This window comes from Dioscorea cayenensis, chromosome 5 (genome assembly GCF_009730915.1).
Source record: "Dioscorea cayenensis subsp. rotundata cultivar TDr96_F1 chromosome 5, TDr96_F1_v2_PseudoChromosome.rev07_lg8_w22 25.fasta, whole genome shotgun sequence".
Classification (NCBI taxonomy): domain Eukaryota; kingdom Viridiplantae; phylum Streptophyta; class Magnoliopsida; order Dioscoreales; family Dioscoreaceae; genus Dioscorea; species Dioscorea cayenensis.
In genome coordinates this window covers 21,126,395-21,145,844 of record NC_052475.1, presented here as the reverse complement: position 1 = coordinate 21,145,844, position 19,450 = coordinate 21,126,395, and the positions used below count along the sequence as shown (strand labels likewise).

The window sequence follows — 19,450 nt, the reverse complement described above, 5'->3', positions numbered from 1 at the left end:
ATATAATACAGATATTGCAGAATAATTAAAGCAGATAGAAATGTAAAAAATGCTTAGAGTACAGAAATAATCAGAAGCACAAAAAATACGAGAAAACAGACGTGTACATCTTCCTGACTAATAACAAAAATTAACAACACGAAACTGGATCTTCGACTGTGAAGTCGGAACAGAACAGAACAAAATATCAATAGCCGAAGCTGGATTTTTGACCCCAATCGGAGGGTAGCGCTACTACAGAAAACATGTGCACATGGCTAGGACTTCTCCTAGCTGGGCGAGCCAGGAATGGAGATGTACTAAAACCCACAGAAATACAGAGAAAATATCAAATAAATAATGCAAAAAACAAAATAAATAAATAAATAAACAAGTAAGTAAATAAATAAATAAATAAATTTACATAATAATTCAATAATTAACCACACACCAATAAAATGCAGAATTAAACAGGTGTGATAGCCTACCTGGCTTCGGACTACAAGGTTGGGTTCTTGAGATACTTCCGAATCTAACCCTCAACTAAAAAAATTCAAGGTCTGAAGCTAGGATCACTCGGATGAAAAGATCCTATAGCAAGAATAAAAAATTAATTCTTAAGCCAAAGACTAAACCCTAACTAAGCGCAACTCAAAGCTTGAGGATCAGGGTAGCTCAAACAACAGCCAAATCCTAGAACACAATTTTAAGTAAACCATATTTATAAGTACACCCAAACATTAAGTATAGTATAACAAAATATAATATAAATTAAATCAGTATGGGTTGCATATAAAATAAATGTACTTTTGCATACATATATAAAATTTACAAAAGATAAACATGAAGATAATGCCACTCAACTAAATACAAATACAAATGTATTCATGAAGCTTAGTGATATAACCCACTAACCAAAAGAGGAAACAAAGTAGAAATAATAATAATAATAATAATAATAATAATAATAATAATAATAATAATAATAATAATAATAATAATAATACAAAAATACACGAATTTCACACCACTTAGAATTATAAAAATTCCACAAAAGCCTCATGTTTAAAAGATTTCAACATGGGTTTAGTTACACTAAGCAAGATTAAACAAGGATTAACTTTAATTAGTTGGTTATGGAACAAGATGAGAATTCCTAGTTCTAGATTTAAAGAACACAATAACTTACAAGCACAAATACATACACTTAAACATATAAGCAAGTTGGTAAGCATACACCTAAATTGCATACAAAATATATCATCAAAGCATAAGTTTTAGATCATCATCAAAGCATGAGAAAAGGCAGCATGTTGCAACACATAAAGATCAAAATTCTCAAACCAAGGAGAAGGAACAAGCAATCCCAGATCAAAGCATTAAGCATTACAAGATCCAAATCTTTAATACAAGAACAAGCTACCTACCTCTAAATTGACAAAGAACAACCGGTATAGATGCGTCTTCCACCACCGAAGTCTCCAAGAAGAAAGATGCTTGAGGATGGTAGTTGGCCTTCACACAAATCCTCCTATAAGCAAATCACTAAACCTCAATTATTGAAGCTCAATAAGGCTCTGACTGGATCCAATATTTATGGGTGAAATGACAAGAATGGTGGGCTCAACTTCTTCAATAACCAGGATTCTTCTTCAGTCAATGGTCAAAGGATGAAGATATTACAGAGAGACCATATTAGCGGAATGTTGATAAGCATATGGTGCAATCCTGTTATGACAAAGCAACCAAATGAAGAATTTAATTCTTGGAGCTATCTTGAGTTTCCAGATTTTATGTCAACCTTCCCATGAGATAGTCTTTATGTTTATGTGGTTTAGAAACCTATAAATTGCAGCAAAAATTTTGTTGTTGCTTGATATATGAAGCCATACCCAAATTGTTCTCCAAATTTGGATCAATGGAACCCCATTTCATAATAGGAGAATTAAAACAATGACGCAAAAGCAAAACTTAAGCCATGAAAATCCCACCTATTATTAACTACAAATCTAGAATCTGACAATCATCAAGATCAAGATCCATAATAATATACGTAGGTTTGATGGCCAAAGGAATTTTGGAACACCAAGGGTATATTTCAACTTTAAGAGTTCCACCCAAACCACATCCTTAGAGCTTAAAAAAAAAAATTTTAAAACATTTTGTAGACATCAAAGCATACCTAGCCAACCTAAGGATTTTAATGCCCCATCCCCATCCCCCACACACACACACACACACACACTTTATATAATCGATTCCATTCATTATATAAACTCGGAAAAACAAATAAGGGTTTTTTTGTACTTTTCCCTAAAATAAAAGGTAAGCAAGACTAAGAAAAACACGAGAAAAGATTAAAATAACATGAAATACAAAACAATTAATTCCTAGAGGAAGATGACTCCATTTTTCCTTTCTTGTGGTGCAATCCCCCTTAATTCAAGTTTCGGCTGACTAAAGCTTCCTTTTTCACTTCCTTCTGATATTTGACTAATGTCATGTCATTGTTTAGGTCCTCCCCATCCTCCAAATATTCATCATCATCAGACAAATCTCTCATGGTAAGATTACCCACCTTCGGTCAGCCAAATAGTTTAACAAAGCTATAGAGATTTAGTCCACTATCATGGCATGCCCCTCATACTCTCCTTTGGGGAGGATCCTAGTGGTAATTAAAGACAAAGAAGTCAAAAGAAGAGAAGACCACTCCTTAGAAACCCCCATAGGCTTAATCAAGACCCATTTTTCCTTACTCAACACACTTTTTCTCTCTTATCTATCCATGGCATTAGCCACTTCAGATCGAACATTGAGATTAGAGGGTTGTTCCTCACTTCAAGAGGTAGACCGTTGGATTTCACCAAATCATTCACCACATCTTTACAGGATCTGATAGTGCGATTAGGCTGGATGGACAGTGGGTGATCTATCGCATCATGCCCTATACTTGAGACAGAGTTATGATAAGCACTAACCTAGTGATAGCATAACTCGAGAGCATACCCAATCATTCCGCAGGCATAACAAAAGGTTGGAAATCACTTATAAAGGATGACAATAAAAATTCATTGGTATTCTTCATCCACCAAGAAGCCTCGCTTTAGAGACTGGGAGAGATTGATTTCAAGGCAAACCCAAGCATACTTAGGCATGTTAAGTGACAACGTGTTTTCATCAATCTTTAGCAAGTGGCCGACATGCTTCATGATGGTCTCAAGGTTTTTATCCTCCCAATATTCATTTGGGAGGTGATGAAGTTGTACCCACACGACAACATTGGTTAGGTGGATAAATACAGGCTGAAAATGCCCTTGCTAGTGTGAGAGTTGAAGAACCATTCCATGAACCATCCACAGTCCCTTAAAGACCACCGCCCTCATCATTTCCATAAAATCACAGTGTATGAGGAAATTTCCATTTAGCATATCCACTATATGACAAGTGCCCCACGCTTGCTATATTTCCATTAATATAGTTCTAACTTCTTCCAGGGGAGCTTTTCCCAAGAACTTCCCATAAAGAACATTTTGAAAATAGTAATTAGCTCTTGTGTGGAGTTCAACATCAAATTAGATAAAATCATGCACAGAGTTCTTCAATTTCTTCAACACCTCACCCTAGATCAAAGGGGTTTCATTATCTTGCCGGGAATTTGACCGTGTGATGCTGGCCCATAACGCTCAGAAGGAACGCTCATTGATGGCCTTTGTTCTGATACAAATGTTAACATTGCTCTAAAAAATATATGTATTATACTAGCCCACAAAATTGAATTATTACACATAATTTGGAGATTAGTTGAAATATAGTTTAAATAAAGTAAGCAATATATATATATATATATATATATGGAGTTTGTAATAAATCTAATTCTCTACTTTAAATTCCAAGTAATGATAGTGTAATCACAAATCCAATTAAAGAAAATATGGGATCATTCACCAATGACATATGAGTTCATTCATCCAATAAAACATGAATATGTGCACCAAGGAGGCGTTTGGATTAGGGGTTAGAAAACTATTAGAATGTGAATGATTATAAATAGTGATTTATAACCATGTTTGGATATATTACTATTAACTTGGTAATGAGTACTATAGGTAATATCATTCTATATAGTAAAGGTTTTTCATTACCTCCAAAAATGGGGGTAATGGAGGGGAATAAATACTATTGAATGTGAATTGACACTTTTGCCCCTAGATAAGATTTAGTTAAATAATAATAATTAATTTATATAACTAATTATAATAATTAAAATAAATTATAATTAATGTAATTTAATTACTATAATAATTAAAATAAATAATAATTAACAATAATTATTTAATATACATATTACATTATAATAATTAAATTGAAATGACATTTTTGCCTTTATAAAGATTTAATTAAATAAAATAGTCAATAAAAGTATTTCATTATGGTAATTAAAGTGAAATGACACTTTTACACAGTATATATTTAATTAAATAAATTACTGGGAAATGACAATTTTACTCATAGTTGAGATTTAATTAAATAATAATCATTAATTTAAATAACTAATTATAATAATTAAAGTAAATTATATTTAACATAAAATGTGTCATTTAAATATTATAATAATTAAAAATAATAATTAACAAAAAAAATTATTATATTATAATAATTAAATTAAAATGACATTTTTGCCCTTTTAGATTTAACTAAATAAAATAATTAATAAAAGAATTTAATTATAATAATTACCGAGACTAGATATTTATTTATATGTAATTATTTTATATATTAGGGGCATTAAAGTAATTTGCATATAATCTCTATCACACTTTTCCCATTCCCAATATTTATTCTTTCCAATCATTACCATTACTTTTCCCATTCCCATTCTTATTTCCATTCCCATTACCATTACCATTACAATTACCATTACCATTCCTTGATCCAAACGGACCCCAAGTGTTTAGCCAAACATCAATGATAGTAAAAAAGAAAATGCTTGAACTGACATGAAAATTCTCCTTAAGGAAGGTATCCATAGCTCCATTCACCTCCTAGCTTCACAGTTAGGTCTCCATATCCCAACGTTTCCCCCTCCTCCTCTTCTATATGCCTTTCTTCAAGTCATAACAAACTCGTCCTACGGGTGATTCTCTCTTCTTCTCCTATTGTTCACATGTCTTCTCTTGCTTGCCATCATGTGATTTGTTTCACGTCCCACTTGAGATGCTGATTCATCCATGAGTCCAACATTTAGAGCCTTGCTCTTTGCTAAGCTTAATTGATGCTCTTCTTTCGATGATGATTCATCCATGTGGCGCTTTTGTTGACTTGTCATGAATAGGCTTTGCCTTTATTGCCTATAATAGTTTTTTTTTAGTAAAAACTAAACAAAGTCCAATTTATGCATATTTTACTTTCATTTAAAAAAAACAAACAACCCTTAATTAATATTTGTTAAAAACAACCACTACTTCGTGTAGCGGAATGTTATGAGAATGATGAATGGGCAGACCCAAGACAGTATTGTTTGCATGGGTCTCCTGTGGGAGGATGTCATTTCCCTCTCCTCCAGGATTGCATGGTAATAGGATATTTATTAACTTGGTTTGGTTCCTGAAATATCTTTTTGCGTGTATATGGTAGAACTCTAATTTGCCCATGTGACATCTAACCGAATTAATAAATCTCCAAGAGTCATTAGACCACTGTAACTGGTGCACCACTGTACCTACAAGTCCCTTGACACCCCTTGTGAGGATGCACTTATTGCCTTTGCCAAAAAAAAAAGCTAAATTAAATATTTAAATATTTCAATTTTATCGAAACCATCATTTTTATGCTTAAGAACTAAGTTTCAAATACAATTGGTTAAACACTTGATTTTTTAAAAAGTTCATGGGACAATTAATAAAAAAAAATTTTGGAAGTGAAAGACGTGGCCATTTTGAACCGAAATTGTGGAACTGGAAATGACAAAACTGGCCCGGCACTGACAAAATCGTAACCGTCCTGAAATCAAAACCTTAACCTTTATATAAGGTTCGGTCCAAGTTATAAAATTCCAAAATAATTTAAAAAAACCCAATGGAAAAAAGCCATGTATATAAGCAATCCATCACTGTCATCACAACCGCAAGGGAAAGCAAGTGGGAGAGATTGAAACTCAGACATCTTCAAAATTCATTTCAAAAAAGATGCCAAAAAGGAGATGGCAAGTTTCGATGTTTGTTGTAATTATTGAAAAAAATAAAGTTTACAAATATTCAAAAGGAGGTGGTTATGGGACTTTTACCAAACATTTGCAAGCAAAGCATCCACTAAAGATTGGATTGAGCAATATCTTTTGAAATTATATAAACAACATAAAAGTGAATTAATGCAATATTTTCGAAACAACAATTTTCATGTTTCTCTTTATAGTGGTATTTAGAGTGATCACTAGTGTGAACATTCTTATATAGGTTTAACTTGTCATTGGGTTGATGAAAATAATGGTTTACAGAAACAATTACTTGCATATAGATGTTTTGATGATAGGCATACCACCAAAAATATATGTAAAATGATTTTAGATATTTTGCAAGAATATAGATTGATTAATAGAGTTTTTTCAATTTCTTTTGATAATACATCAGCTAATACTGTTTTCATTTTTGATTTAAAAAGAACTTGTCAACTGACTTTTGGTGGAAATTTTTTTCACATACGTTGCACATGCTATATTTTAAATTTATGCGTACAATATGCTTTGACTAATGAACTCAATCAACATATATCTCCAATAAGAAAAGTAATTTCACATATTTAGGTGCATCCACAAGTTTTGAAAGAATAAGGAAAGTTTTGTAAACAAAATAGAATGAAACCAAATGTCTTCAAAAAATGATTTTACTCGTTGGAATTCAACATTTAAATTACTTGATCAATCTTATGAGTAAAGAAATTTATTGTGTTCTTTTGCATCTACTTATATTAAACAACATACTCTTTTTCCAACCCAATGAGAAATATGTTCTACTATTTTAGATATTTTTCGTGTTTTTAATGATGCTACTCACATTTAGTAGTATATACATACCAACTTCTCATCAATTTTTAATTGAAGCTATAAATATTAGTGGTGCTTTAATGGAGGGACTCAAACATCCTTCTATTTATGATGCAATTTCTGGCATGAGAGAAAAATAGTTGAGTTATTATAAAACTATTCTCAATATTTATCTTACTATTATGATATTTTATCCCGAATGTAAATTTGAAAGTTTAATAAAGATGTTGAACATTTATTATTTTGATTTGTTAGGGTTTAATGCCGAAGATATTGATACAATATTAATAGTTCGTAGAATTAGAAGTTTGTGTAATGAGTTTATGTGAGGCACTTGCTTTAACTTCTACTCAAGATGAAGAAACGAAGCCTCCACTACCTCCATCCCTCTTCCTCGAAATTCACTAGTGGTAACAAAAATTTAGAAAGGATCGAGGAAGAGTCCTAGATCATCAGGCTCTTATTCGAAAGCTCGAAGTATATCTAAGAACAGTTTTTTAGTTTGGTGATAATGCAAGCCCAAAATTTCCAATTTTGGAATGGTGGAGTAGGCACACAGAGACTTTTTCTACTTTAGTCAAGATTGCTAAACAACTCCTTGCAGTTCCCGCCTCAACTATCATAATTGAACAAACATTTAGTAATGGAGGCAACATTTTAGATGAAAGACGATCAAGATTAGTTTCTAGAATCATTGGAAGAGCAAATCTATCTTAATAATTGGGAAAGAACTAGACTACGAAGTCAAGATGATCTTATACATTTATCATCATCATACAAGTGGGAAAATGATGACTATAGTACAACAACGGCGACTTTCTAGATCCAACTCTTTTTGACGATAAAACAAGCAATTAGCCATTTTTAAAATATGGGAAAATATGTGTAATAAAAATAAAAGAACTAAGTGGCTTTTGATTTCTCTATACCCCGAGAGGATACTTAACCCTTTTTTTTATTTTTTATTTTTTATTTTCTTCTCCTATTGTACTGTTTTTGCACATTATTGTTTTGAATTAATACTTTTAGTTTTTCATAAAATTTGTATTAAATTAATTCTTATATTTTTTTAAAAAAATATTTGTAATTTTCTCTCTATTTATTATTACATAATGTGTTTATTTTAATTTGAAATATCAGAATATTTGATTTAACAAAAAAATAAAACATTAAAAAAAAAAGGGAATCATATGAACCATCAAACTAGAATCGTTAAACCAAACAACCAAAAACTTTGCCTAATTGATTAGGTTCCGGTTCAAAATTTCTTTGAACCAGACTGGCACCGGCGGTTTCTGAAGGTCACTGAAAGGGATAAAAAGGTAATTTCAAGTTCGCTCGCACTTTTCAGTGATGATTTGAATCGCCCGCGGTGCTTCATGTCTCAGACTCCCCTTCCTCGAAAACCCTAAAGCCCTGCATTTCTCTCTCTTTCATGCAAAGGCTTCATCTCAATCTCCATCTCCATCTCCATCTCCATCTCCATCCCCAATTCTCCATGCAAAGCCTTCGCCATCTCCTCCTCCAGCTCCCCAAATCCAAACCCTATGCCATCAATCCCGTTTCTGTTGTCTCTCTTTCCTCCTCCTTCCATTCCAGCCATCAGAGATGGAATCAAGAACAAAATGGTGAAAACCCTAAGGTTTGGACCTTCTACGATCCTCTCGGAGATCAGATTGTCACCAGGGCTGATGGCGACGACAAGTGCCGCGCTGGCGATGGGGAAGAGAAGAGAACTGCTGGGAAAAACAAGAAACGGGATGAGGATTCTTCGGGAGCGAATTCGCAAGCTTGGTCCTCGATGGCCAGGAGGAAGCCGGGGAAGGTGAAGGTTTCTTGGGTTTGTGAGAACTGTGGGGTGACTCCAGGGCAGTGGTGGGGTACTTGTCCGTCGTGCCAGACTTTGGGATCTGTTAAGCAGTTCTCGGAGTCGGAGGTGAGTCGGGCTAGAGGAGCTGAGGTTTCAGAGGCGGCCATGAGGTCGTGGTTACCTAAGAAGCTGGGGAATTTGGCACCCCAGAGCATTGCTGAGATTAACAAGGGCAAGAATCAGTCTGAGTGGCGAATCCCATTGTGAGTTTGCTGTTTATTCTATGATTTCATTCTTTCTTGTTTCTATGGTTTTATGTTGCGGTTTGTTAATAGGATTTAGTGGGTTATGAGTTTTTAAGTTGGAAATAGCAGAGACTGTCATTCCAGTGAAGATTTTCTGAAATTTATTCTTGAAATTTTTGATGTGAAATATCTGTCCAAAATCAAGAATCTGATATCTCAGTTACTGGATAAACTGTAATTTATGACTTCTTCTTGAATTTTGTATTTGGTGTTCTGTGAAGATATGCACATGCTAACGCAGAAATATATACTTGTAGTTATTGTCGCTTTACATTGTAATTTGTAGGTCTGGGCATTTCGGAATGGAAGTTGCCAGGGTGCTAGGAGGTGGTCTTGTGCCAGGTGATGATTCTAGTTAAAATTTTTTTTTTTTCACTTTTGTATGCCGTCATACATATTGTGCGTTGTAATTTTTTTTCATTTTTTCATGCCACATGGCAGTAAAATTGTTGGAAACCACATATCACGCTTATCATGTTTGGCCCTTATGTTTGATATTGGACTTCTTCTCTTAGATATATCATAGCCATTCTCAGCCTTTAGTGCTCAGGACATCTTTATTCTTGTTGGGAATAAGGAGAGAGATAGATGTAAATTTGATTCAAACTGGTATAGCTTCCTTTCTCTTGAAATGTTTCCTCCTGATGAAGCATCTTGGTCGCCTCTGTTAACTATTTGTTCTGTTATCATTAGATCTGTTTTCATGGACCCTTTGTTTGATTGTTTCTGTAATCACATTCTGTCATTCAAAATAGACTTGTATCAACCCTTTTAAGACCTGATTTCTATAATGCATGTTGTCCATCCTTTTCATTTTCACTGTTTCAAGGCATCTGAATTTCTAATTTGTTTCACTGAAAATATTAGCACTGCTCCTTGATAAAAAAGGAATTCTTCTCCCAAGTTTTGAGCAGGTATTCTTGGTGCCAATAAACTTATTTGTTGTTGAGAGGAAGTTCTATTGCTACTCTTTCTAGTGTGTTAGCTTCAACTTATGAAATCTAAGTTAGTGGGACATTTCAGTCCCTGCTTATCTTGATTGCTTTAAATTGGTAGCTGGTATGGAACTGCATTTCATTGTAAGCTTGGAAGCTTTTATTTATCTTGGGACTAGTTGATTGCTGCAGGAACAGCTAGAAATACAAGATGAGATGCCCTTATGAGTATGCGAGAAATGGCCTTTCCATATTATTTATTCATGAGTCCACTTCTCTGTAACTTTCTTCCTTTGACAATAAAAATTATGGCATATGTCTTAATTGCAAATGTGCTGAGTCCTGTGCCAAGTTTCATGCCAAATAAAGTTTTGTGGAGAAAAATCTGAGATCATGGAGATTCTAGACAACACAGTGTGCAGATTATTGTTCTTGTTTATGTTTGTTGGACTCATTTTTCTTGATATTCTGGAGTCATAGATTTTGGAATACTTGGTTCATTTAACACAGTAAATCATCGTAACCATTTTGACTGATGTTTTAATTGTTTAGTTTACCAGGTTTGCCTATCATATCATTAAGGTATGGGGTAATCGTGGTTATCTTTGGTTTATGTAGGCTCCTTGGTTCTAGTAGGTGGCGACCCTGGTGTTGGTAAGAGTACACTATTATTGCAGGTATAAGACTGATTTCTTTGACTTCTATAGTACACGGATGATCTTCATTTTCTATTGATCAAATTATACTTTGATGTTTAGTTGCATAAAAGTGATATCCTTAAAATTGTTATGCCCCATCTCCAATTTAGTCTATATATATGATTTGGAATTTTGGTTTTGGATATGAAGCTTGCTGCTATTATAGCTCAAGGGCTTGGATACAAAGGTCCTGCTCCAGTCATCTATGTCTCAGGCGAGGAGGTTTGTGTTGATAACCTTATTTGTGTTGTTACACTATAATGATTTTGTCAATGTACATTATGGTGCACAAATTCTTTTTTAATTGTTTGTATGATTTCACCATTTGATTTACTATGGAGTTCATAGTACATGTTTAAACAGGATCTTGTGCGTGAATATAATTTTCAAACCATGCTATGGTAACACATGATCAATTATGCCTACTGCAATAATTCTTCAGTTGATTCCTTTTGGTGTGTTTGGATAGTGTTGGAATGACGTGGAACAAGCTGGGTTTGGAGTTATGAATTTTTAAAATTTTTTCTGGGAGAATGTTTTTGTGCGAATTCACCCAACTTTGATTTACTTAATATTGGTTAAATAGGTACTTTGCGATTAGAATTATATTTTTCTAAAGAATTGTTTATTCTTTAAAACATTTTTTCTTTTATTTATTAAAGTGTTCTGGTTATATGAAAAGAGGTGTTTGTTTGGAGAGGTTAGAATAAGTTAGGATAAACTAGTTTATTCAAGTTATTGGCTAGCCAAATTTGAGAGCTTCTCAGAATGACAGCCTCAGATGGCTGCAGTTATTGTATTTTCTTACTTTGTGTAGACATTTTCTTGCTACTAAATGCTGCTTTTCTGCTGAGTGATTTTGCGAAATCTGGCTGTGAGGGTATCATAGTCCAACACAAGGGTGATTTAAATTTCGGATTTTTATCAATTGCTCCGTAGTTCAGCTATTTGTTGCACCTAGTTGGGGTTCCTGTTTTACAAATACATCATAACATATCCCGTTGCGTAACAAAATTCGAAGTTTCACTCAACTAATGCCCTAGACCCAGAGCATAATTTGTGGACTTTAGAATCAGCACCATGCACTACTTAGCACCTGCGTAAATGCTAATCTCTTTCACAAATTCTTTTTAAAGCATTAGTAGTGTTGTTTAATCAGGACATATTGTGCTCTGAAATTTGTTGACATCACAGTTCTTTGAGCAGGCATGAGTTGTAGTTATGATGATTGTCTTCTGTTACCGTTCTTGCCTTCCACATTTTTTCCTAATGATTAACACTTCATTGTTTATGTTTTGGTTTTGGCTTCTCATTGTCACTTTATTTGCTGTATGGTAATGCAAGTAATAAACAGTTTAACATGACAGAGTATTGAACAAATTGCGAACAGGGCAGACCGCATGAGAATCACTACTGGAGACCTTTTTTTGTACTCGAGTACAGATATTGAGGTGTGTCTCATACTAATTTTGTTTACACCCTTTAGTTTAATCATGACAGTTTATATCCATATCAGTTTATATATTATGCTTTAAATTATCATTTTTATAAAGTCGAATAGATATGCCTAATATGACTTAATTTATTTGGTTAATACTCTGATTTATAATCATTTTAAGTTTTTTGAACGTGTATCTTGTTAATTTATGATTTCCTCAATCAGGACATATTGTATAAGATTCAGCCACTTTCTCCACAAGCTCTTATTGTGGATTCTATTCAAACAGTTTACTTAAGAGGTGTTACTGGAAGTGCTGGAAATATTATGCAGGTTGGTTCTGTGAAAGCAATTATATTCTTCCGTAAATGTTAAAACTAGTTCTGCACATGTTTCTGCAATTAAGATTTCTGTATTGGCTTTCTCTGTATCTCATTCAATGAGAAATGCATGGCTAATAACTTCATGTTTATATGGTTGATTGTAATGTGAGTCCTCTTTAATCAATAATGAATTCCATTCTTATATATTGTTGCTAACAATCTTTTTACATTGCTTAGTTTGATCACTTCTTCTACATCTCATTTGACTTGAGTTCGACTATCTCGATCTTGAAACTGAAAGTTAGGTGAAAGTGAAACTTGAAACAGGAGGATTACTTGATTCACTTGCAGCTCCAACTTTGGTGGATATTCAAACAGAAGGGTTCATGTTTATCCTTATTGATCTAAATGACCAATATGATTTGTAGCAGATTATTGTCGATGCAGCTCATGTGTGTGCATAGTTGTTGATGCAAAAAGAATAAGATTGGAAATATTATGAAATGCTAAGCCTAAAAGCAAATATATGTTAAATTACATATCTAAAGGAGTAACCTTATCAGCCGTGAGTTATTGTATCATGTTGGATCAACTACACTTAATGAGCACCCTCCTCAAATGCTGCTCTACCAATTTGTGGTCATGATGAATTTCCTTTCGATAGTTAGTAAGAATTAACTTTATGTGCTTTTGTGATATTTAAGCACAAGCTTCTGGACTCTGGAGTCTACAATTTTATGGTTCATGGCTTAGAATTTTTGGGGCACAAACCTTTGTTGGTCCCTCTGAATTTGGACTCATGAGTTGGAACTGTTCCTTTGATTTACTCTGCCTATATTGTTTTCCTCTTATGAGAAATGCATTCAGTTTTGAGACTTATTTGAAGCCCGAAGCTATTTTATGTGAACATCTCTATTTGCTTTTGTTGAATTGAATGTTGTAACTCATGCAGAGTTCATGCCTATTCTACATGCATAATTTTATAGGTATCTGTTAGAATTCACGACTTTCTCTGTAAAATAATTTGCTAGTTTTGAGATGTAACATGCCTCTCCTATGCACTTTGGTTTATCCTAATTGTCTTTCATTTGATATGAAACAGGTGAAGGAATGCACCTCAGCACTTCTGCGTTTTGCTAAACAGACTGACATCCCTGTTCTTTTGGTATGCTGATCAGCATGTGTGCTTCTATAATCTGAGTCTTAATATCATCAATGACTTGAAAATATCTAGAATTCCCAATGTACATATAAGGTGTATTGGTAAAACCAGAAAATTTTGATTAAATGGAGAATGGTGGAAAAGATTGGAGCCTGTTGCTCATGGGTTCACTGATAAAAAAATGCTTGAAATGGGTCATCATGTATAATTTGTTTACCTACTGATGAAGTTTTCTTCATTTATACTCAAATTTATATGTGCGGTTGTCCAATTGTTATTATTTCAAAACAGCATTCATTACTTTTGGCATTTTGGTTTATCGATCTTCTTCCTTTTTTTTGTTTTGTTTAGTTGAATTGCAGTGAATGATATGTCATAGAAGCATGTTGCTTTTTTTCCTCTCACACTGCTCAAAATTCACAACTAATTTGCTCTGTGTAGTATCTGTAACTAACCCTTCATTCCACTTCTATGATGTGCTAATTATTTCATAAGGCAAGACAGTGATCCTAATCTTTTAGAATTTCTGAATTTTTAAAAAAAATTCAAACAAAGTAATTCGTATCCCTTTCTCTTCTGTATTAGATAGATAATGAAAACTTTGGAACTATTTTGTGCTTTTATGAGGATGCTAGAGAACCTTCATGATGGATGACGCTAGGACTAAGAGCATGGCAAATATGTCCAAACATCCAATTATACCGATCATGTCTTTGGATAATGGATTGAGGTGATCTGACCATATTTAACATAAAATAATAGCTCTGAAAGGATTGTGAAAAATATACTGTTTTGTGGATCTTCTGGTTTGTGGATGTTCTAACGGATGATAAGTGTATTAACTCCAGAAAGAAATCCCTGAGGTCTGTATACCATATTCAACATTTTATGACAAGTTATCTCTTATTGTTTGATTAAACAAATGCTTTGATATTAAATATAAAGTATCATGCAACTATGCGAGTTTATTCTTACTTTCCTTTTTTCTTTTCCCTTTACTATTCTTTTCTGATCTTATATTGTGGACATATCTTGCTTGTCATTTCTTTTGCAATCTTACGTACTTGTAAATATCATCACTGTTGTCCTTGCTATTGCTGTTATATTTATCTCTTTTCTGTTACAAAGTTTTGGGTTGTATATTACTGTATAACACCTTGCTTTAGACTATGCTACCTTTCAAGTGCCAGTTGAAAGATATCAATTATGAGATTTTTGCTATCAGAAAGATGGCCAATCACAAATTAATCTAAGTCTAGAAAATGGCTTGGTCACTGATAGAGTGTTTACCACTTTACCTTTGATATCGCCCATGATAATTTACTTTTCACATAGTTGCGTTATATGGAACATGTTTAGACGTGCGCACACTTAATTTTTATGAAATTTCATTGATTTCTTTAGTTAAACATAGCTTGTAATTGGCATGATATGTATGTATTTCAGATTGGGCATGTTACTAAAACCGGAGATATAGCTGGGCCTCGTATCTTGGAGCATATTGTGGATACTGTATTATATATGGAGGTTAGCAAATGATGACTTTCCAAATTTTAATTTTCTGTAGTAAGTTAAGTAAGCATGTATACTGCAAAGAACGACTAGTTCTGATCATATTCGCTCTCAAGTTTAAGGATGATGGATTCTTCATTAAGCCAAAAATTAAGGTTTAGACCATAAACAAGTTTCCTATATTGTGTTTGTAGCACTGAGACTTGAGTAAAAGTGTGGTTATGGAGCTCTTTGAGGAAGGACTCACTTCTTGTACACAAGAAAACCAGTAGGCCAAGTTCTGGATCAAGTGAATGTGGTGATGGAGCTGTAATAATGAATGCTAGTTGAATAGAGGAACAAGCGAAGTAGTTAATTGATGTATGATTTATATTATATAAGCTATTTCTTTTAGCAAATTAATTAGCATATTCAAAACACTTATGGTAGGCTAACAGATAAAAATTTGGATAGAAATGTAGCTTAGAAACATACGGGCTTTGTTTAAAAGTTGAGGATGTTAATAAAACATGTTATGTGTCTAGGTTGCCCAAAATAAGTCTTAGATTAGATAGTATAGCAGAACCTACCAAATATGTTTAGTTAGCATTCTAGCAATATATAAATTCCTTTTCCTTATAATACCTAAATAGGCTTTGTGTAATGGGTTTAATGCAAATTGACCCCCCTTCATTCTTCATGTTTCTTATTTAGACTGTTTCATATAATAGTTGAATTGTCACATAGTTCAAATGTCATATGTGACAAGGCAACTATTTTATGTCACAGTTTAATTATCATATCTAACAAGTAATTTAATAAATATTTTTTTGTTCTTTGAAGGGCCTCTTATATTTTAAAAAAAGAGGGGTGTTTTTTTTTTTTAATTTTAATTTTGGACCAAAAAGAGGGGATGACCATACTTATCCCTTGTCTAATATGGTGAAATGCATAAGCTAATTCTTTCAAAGTTTTTTGTGCTCTGGATGTTCTTTTCTAATAGATTGAGTTTCTTGTTTTTTTTAATATCTAGATGTTTACACAAAAATACGGTCATCTTAAATGGCTTGTTGCCAATTGTTTAGTTGAATGTCTTATGTATCCTAAGAAGGTCAAAGGGCGCTCATTTATGAGGTTCAATGTTAATAACTTAGTATTGTATTTGAATTGGTTCTATACATTATATTTTCTACAGAAAACATGGAATTTTTTCTTCAAACATATATATTTTTTCTTTCTGTTATATTAAAATTTGAACTTCAGAATCTAGTTTTTGGGTGGGTGTGTCGCTGTTACTGTTGGTATGCTGGTGATAACTAAATCATCATAACATGGCCCTTCAATAGAGGCACATGCATTTATGTGAGGACATCTTGCTGTTACCTTTATTTTGTTGCACACATGCTTTCTTGTGTAACCTCGTTTGATCAATGATTAGTCTGTTCTATGTCAAAAGACCCAAAACTTACATGCATGTCCTTTATATTATTGATTATATACATCAAACGATTCTCTGCTTGTAGGGTGAGCGATATTCATCCTACCGGTTGTTACGATCTGTAAAAAACCGATTTGGGTCTACCGATGAGGTATGAATGCCTTGAAACCCCGTTTCTTTTAAACATGTAACTTTCATTGTGTGGGTGCTTACTAATAGTTTGCCATTCTCTTGTTCTTAAAAACATTTAAATGTGTCAAGTGCCTATTTTTATATCTTGTGCTAGTTCATTATTGTCCTGTGATGCCAGCATGCTCATTCGCGTATGTTCTTTTTGGATTGTGGAAAATTTACTTTGCATGATTGCATCGTTTAATGGAGAGTTTCTGAGTTGTATGGTAAAGAAACTTTTCTAACTTCCTAATTCTGCGGGACTGTTTTAATGTAAAAATTTCAGGTTGAAATTTCAAAGACAGTTTGGTTTTGTTATTTGAAATTTGTGTTCCCAGAAGCTTCCAAAATACTATTTGGTTATTGAACTTATGTTGTTTTGTGATTGGTCAGTGGCAAGCTATACAAGTTAATTATATGTGAACATTTCTTGTACTCTTCACATTTTAAGTAGACATCTTGATACAAACATATAAAAGAAACTCTCAGAGCTATTTGTTAGGGTTGAGCTACTTTTGAAGGGAAACACTATAACTCTAGTATAAATTGATGTATTTCTTAGTGACCCTAGCTTCACGACATTGTTTATTTAGAAAATTACAGATGATAATTTTCTTTTATTTTGGTGTATTGCGCATGATGACATCCGCATATGTACACAACCATTAATACAATGGAACAGAATCTCAGTAACAAGTACAGGCTGCTGACGGCCACTGGATGTTTTCTTCTGCAATATTTTAGTTGCTAACTGTGCTTAAATTAATTGACTTGTAGTTGAAATGATCCTTGTCAAATGTTATAAGAACTCATGCTACCCTCCCCTTTCTCTTTTTTCAGCTTGGTGTTTTTGAAATGTCACAGTCTGGCTTGCAAGCTGTCTCCAATCCCAGTGAAATGTTTCTGAGTGAGCATTACACTGATTCTGAGGTCTTAGCAGGACTTGCTATCACTGTCATAGTAGATGGATCTCGAGCATTTGTCATAGAAATTCAGGTAGCTAATGTCTTATTTAGAGATGAGGATTATTTCCTCCTCTTTATGGCTTTCTTTGTTCATGTACACTAGGCTGCTTGTGTCCTTCAACAAAAGAGGTCTAGCTCATTAAATGCCTAAATGATCATTGAATATACTAGTTGAAATACTCCGGTTATGAATGGTAACAGTTAATGTTGCAGAACATTGTTTTGCATAATTGCACCAAGATCTATGTCACTATGCTTGTTTATATCTGCTTGTATTTTGATATGTACAAAAATTTTGTAGAATTTATTTAAGAAACTATTTTATAATTTTGTTTAAATGCGTTGTAACTCATTTGTCGCCCTCTATATGCTCATGCATGTGCACTAATAGAACCCCTGTTTTTGACTGAAAATCAAACTGTCACCTTAGCATTTGCTTGTGTTTTATTTACTGAGCCTAAAATCTAAATGTGCTGGGAACTTACACTTAACTCTCTATGCGCCCATTTTATTGAAGGAAACCCTGTTTCTGCCTGAAATCAACTTGTATGGGGGCTCACTAGCATTCTTCGGAGCTTTGTAGTTCTATATATATTTTATTTTCTTTAACATGATTTTGGCTGAATGAGCAGGCCTTATGTGTCTCCAATTCTGCAAGCTACTAGACAAAGTTAATGGTGTTCAACAATAGTAGAGCAGACATGATAATTTCTATAAAGTGATAATTAATCTGTTGCTTTACAAAAAGAATTCCATTGCCTTTATTCAAGACTTGTGGGAGGTGTTCTAAGTAAACAGCTTATGGTTCTGTGATACTTGAGCAGTGTTTGTTTTAAGCTGAGTCAGTTGTGAGGATCTTGTTTTTCTCTCTCAGTCAGAGCTAGTCCTTATTTGAATTCATGTTATTAGAAAATGATGAATGGTAGCTTCTTAGCCTTCCAGCTTAGTTGGGGAAAAACTTGCCTAGTGTGTCACAGTAGACGGTGTAAGGCGAACATGCACTCACTGGCATTAGTTGAATTTGATACTTTAGATTTGAACCTGTTTATTTAGCGATTTCTTAGTTGTTTGGATTGGGGATTAATGTTTGTATGTTGCAACAAATTCTAAAACCTTAGTAATCCTTTGTTGTGATGCTTGTTAGCCTCTCACTGGTAGATACCAGTCTCACTTAGATCACTCATGCCATCATAAATGATCACATTAACATATCACAATGTTCAAAGCATGACCAGAGCAGCGCTTCAGACAAATCCAAAGCGTAACTTTCGCTCGATGGATTGAATTAATGATGTGTAGATCGCTAGATTTTAATTTTCAACCACCAGAAGAAGTTTTGTTTGGATTATTATGATTTAAAAACCATTGGCTTTTTGCCATTTAATCTCAATGGTGAGGCACTCCTGGATACGTATTGTTCAGCTAATAATTGAGTGTTTTGCCTTTTGATTTTGAAGATTCTTATGAAGCAAGCGCTGAAACTCCAAGATCAATGTGAGGATATCTGACAATAACTTTTGCTTCTTATTTTACGCTGTAACCATAGCTTGTCAGAATGGTTGTTCTCTTGTTGTCTGATAAAGGTATGATTTCATCCCTATGAGATCTTCTTCCTTCACTGAGGACTAAGTCGATTCCTCTAGGTGTGATGTTTTTAAAAGAGTTTAAATAGACCATCTTATTATCTGGAAATAGA

The 19,450-nt window shown here is 33.6% G+C and overlaps 1 protein-coding gene and 1 long non-coding RNA gene across 2 annotated transcripts in view; one reads left to right on the top strand and one right to left on the bottom strand.

Moving 5' to 3' along the window:
• Positions 1 to 14: 14 nt before the first annotated feature.
• LOC120260787 lies at positions 15 to 1,524 on the bottom strand. Its single transcript, XR_005536493.1, has 3 exons — positions 1,407 to 1,524; positions 468 to 570; positions 15 to 299 (listed from the first exon to the last, which is right to left on the bottom strand). It is a non-coding gene; the product is annotated as an uncharacterized LOC120260787 (long non-coding RNA).
• Positions 1,525 to 8,351: 6,827 nt separating this feature from the next.
• Positions 8,352 to 19,450, top strand: part of LOC120261036 (DNA repair protein RadA) — a 94,626-nt gene continuing 83,527 nt past the window's right edge. Inside the window, exons 1-10 of the mRNA XM_039268698.1 lie at positions 8,352 to 9,091; positions 9,420 to 9,475; positions 10,687 to 10,745; positions 10,917 to 10,988; positions 12,134 to 12,217; positions 12,430 to 12,537; positions 13,630 to 13,692; positions 15,136 to 15,216; positions 16,704 to 16,769; positions 17,630 to 17,785. Coding sequence (XP_039124632.1) covers positions 8,454 to 9,091; positions 9,420 to 9,475; positions 10,687 to 10,745; positions 10,917 to 10,988; positions 12,134 to 12,217; positions 12,430 to 12,537; positions 13,630 to 13,692; positions 15,136 to 15,216; positions 16,704 to 16,769; positions 17,630 to 17,785 — 1,383 coding nt within the window. The 5' untranslated portion in view covers positions 8,352 to 8,453. The remainder of the gene's footprint in view (positions 9,092 to 9,419; positions 9,476 to 10,686; positions 10,746 to 10,916; positions 10,989 to 12,133; positions 12,218 to 12,429; positions 12,538 to 13,629; positions 13,693 to 15,135; positions 15,217 to 16,703; positions 16,770 to 17,629; positions 17,786 to 19,450) is intronic.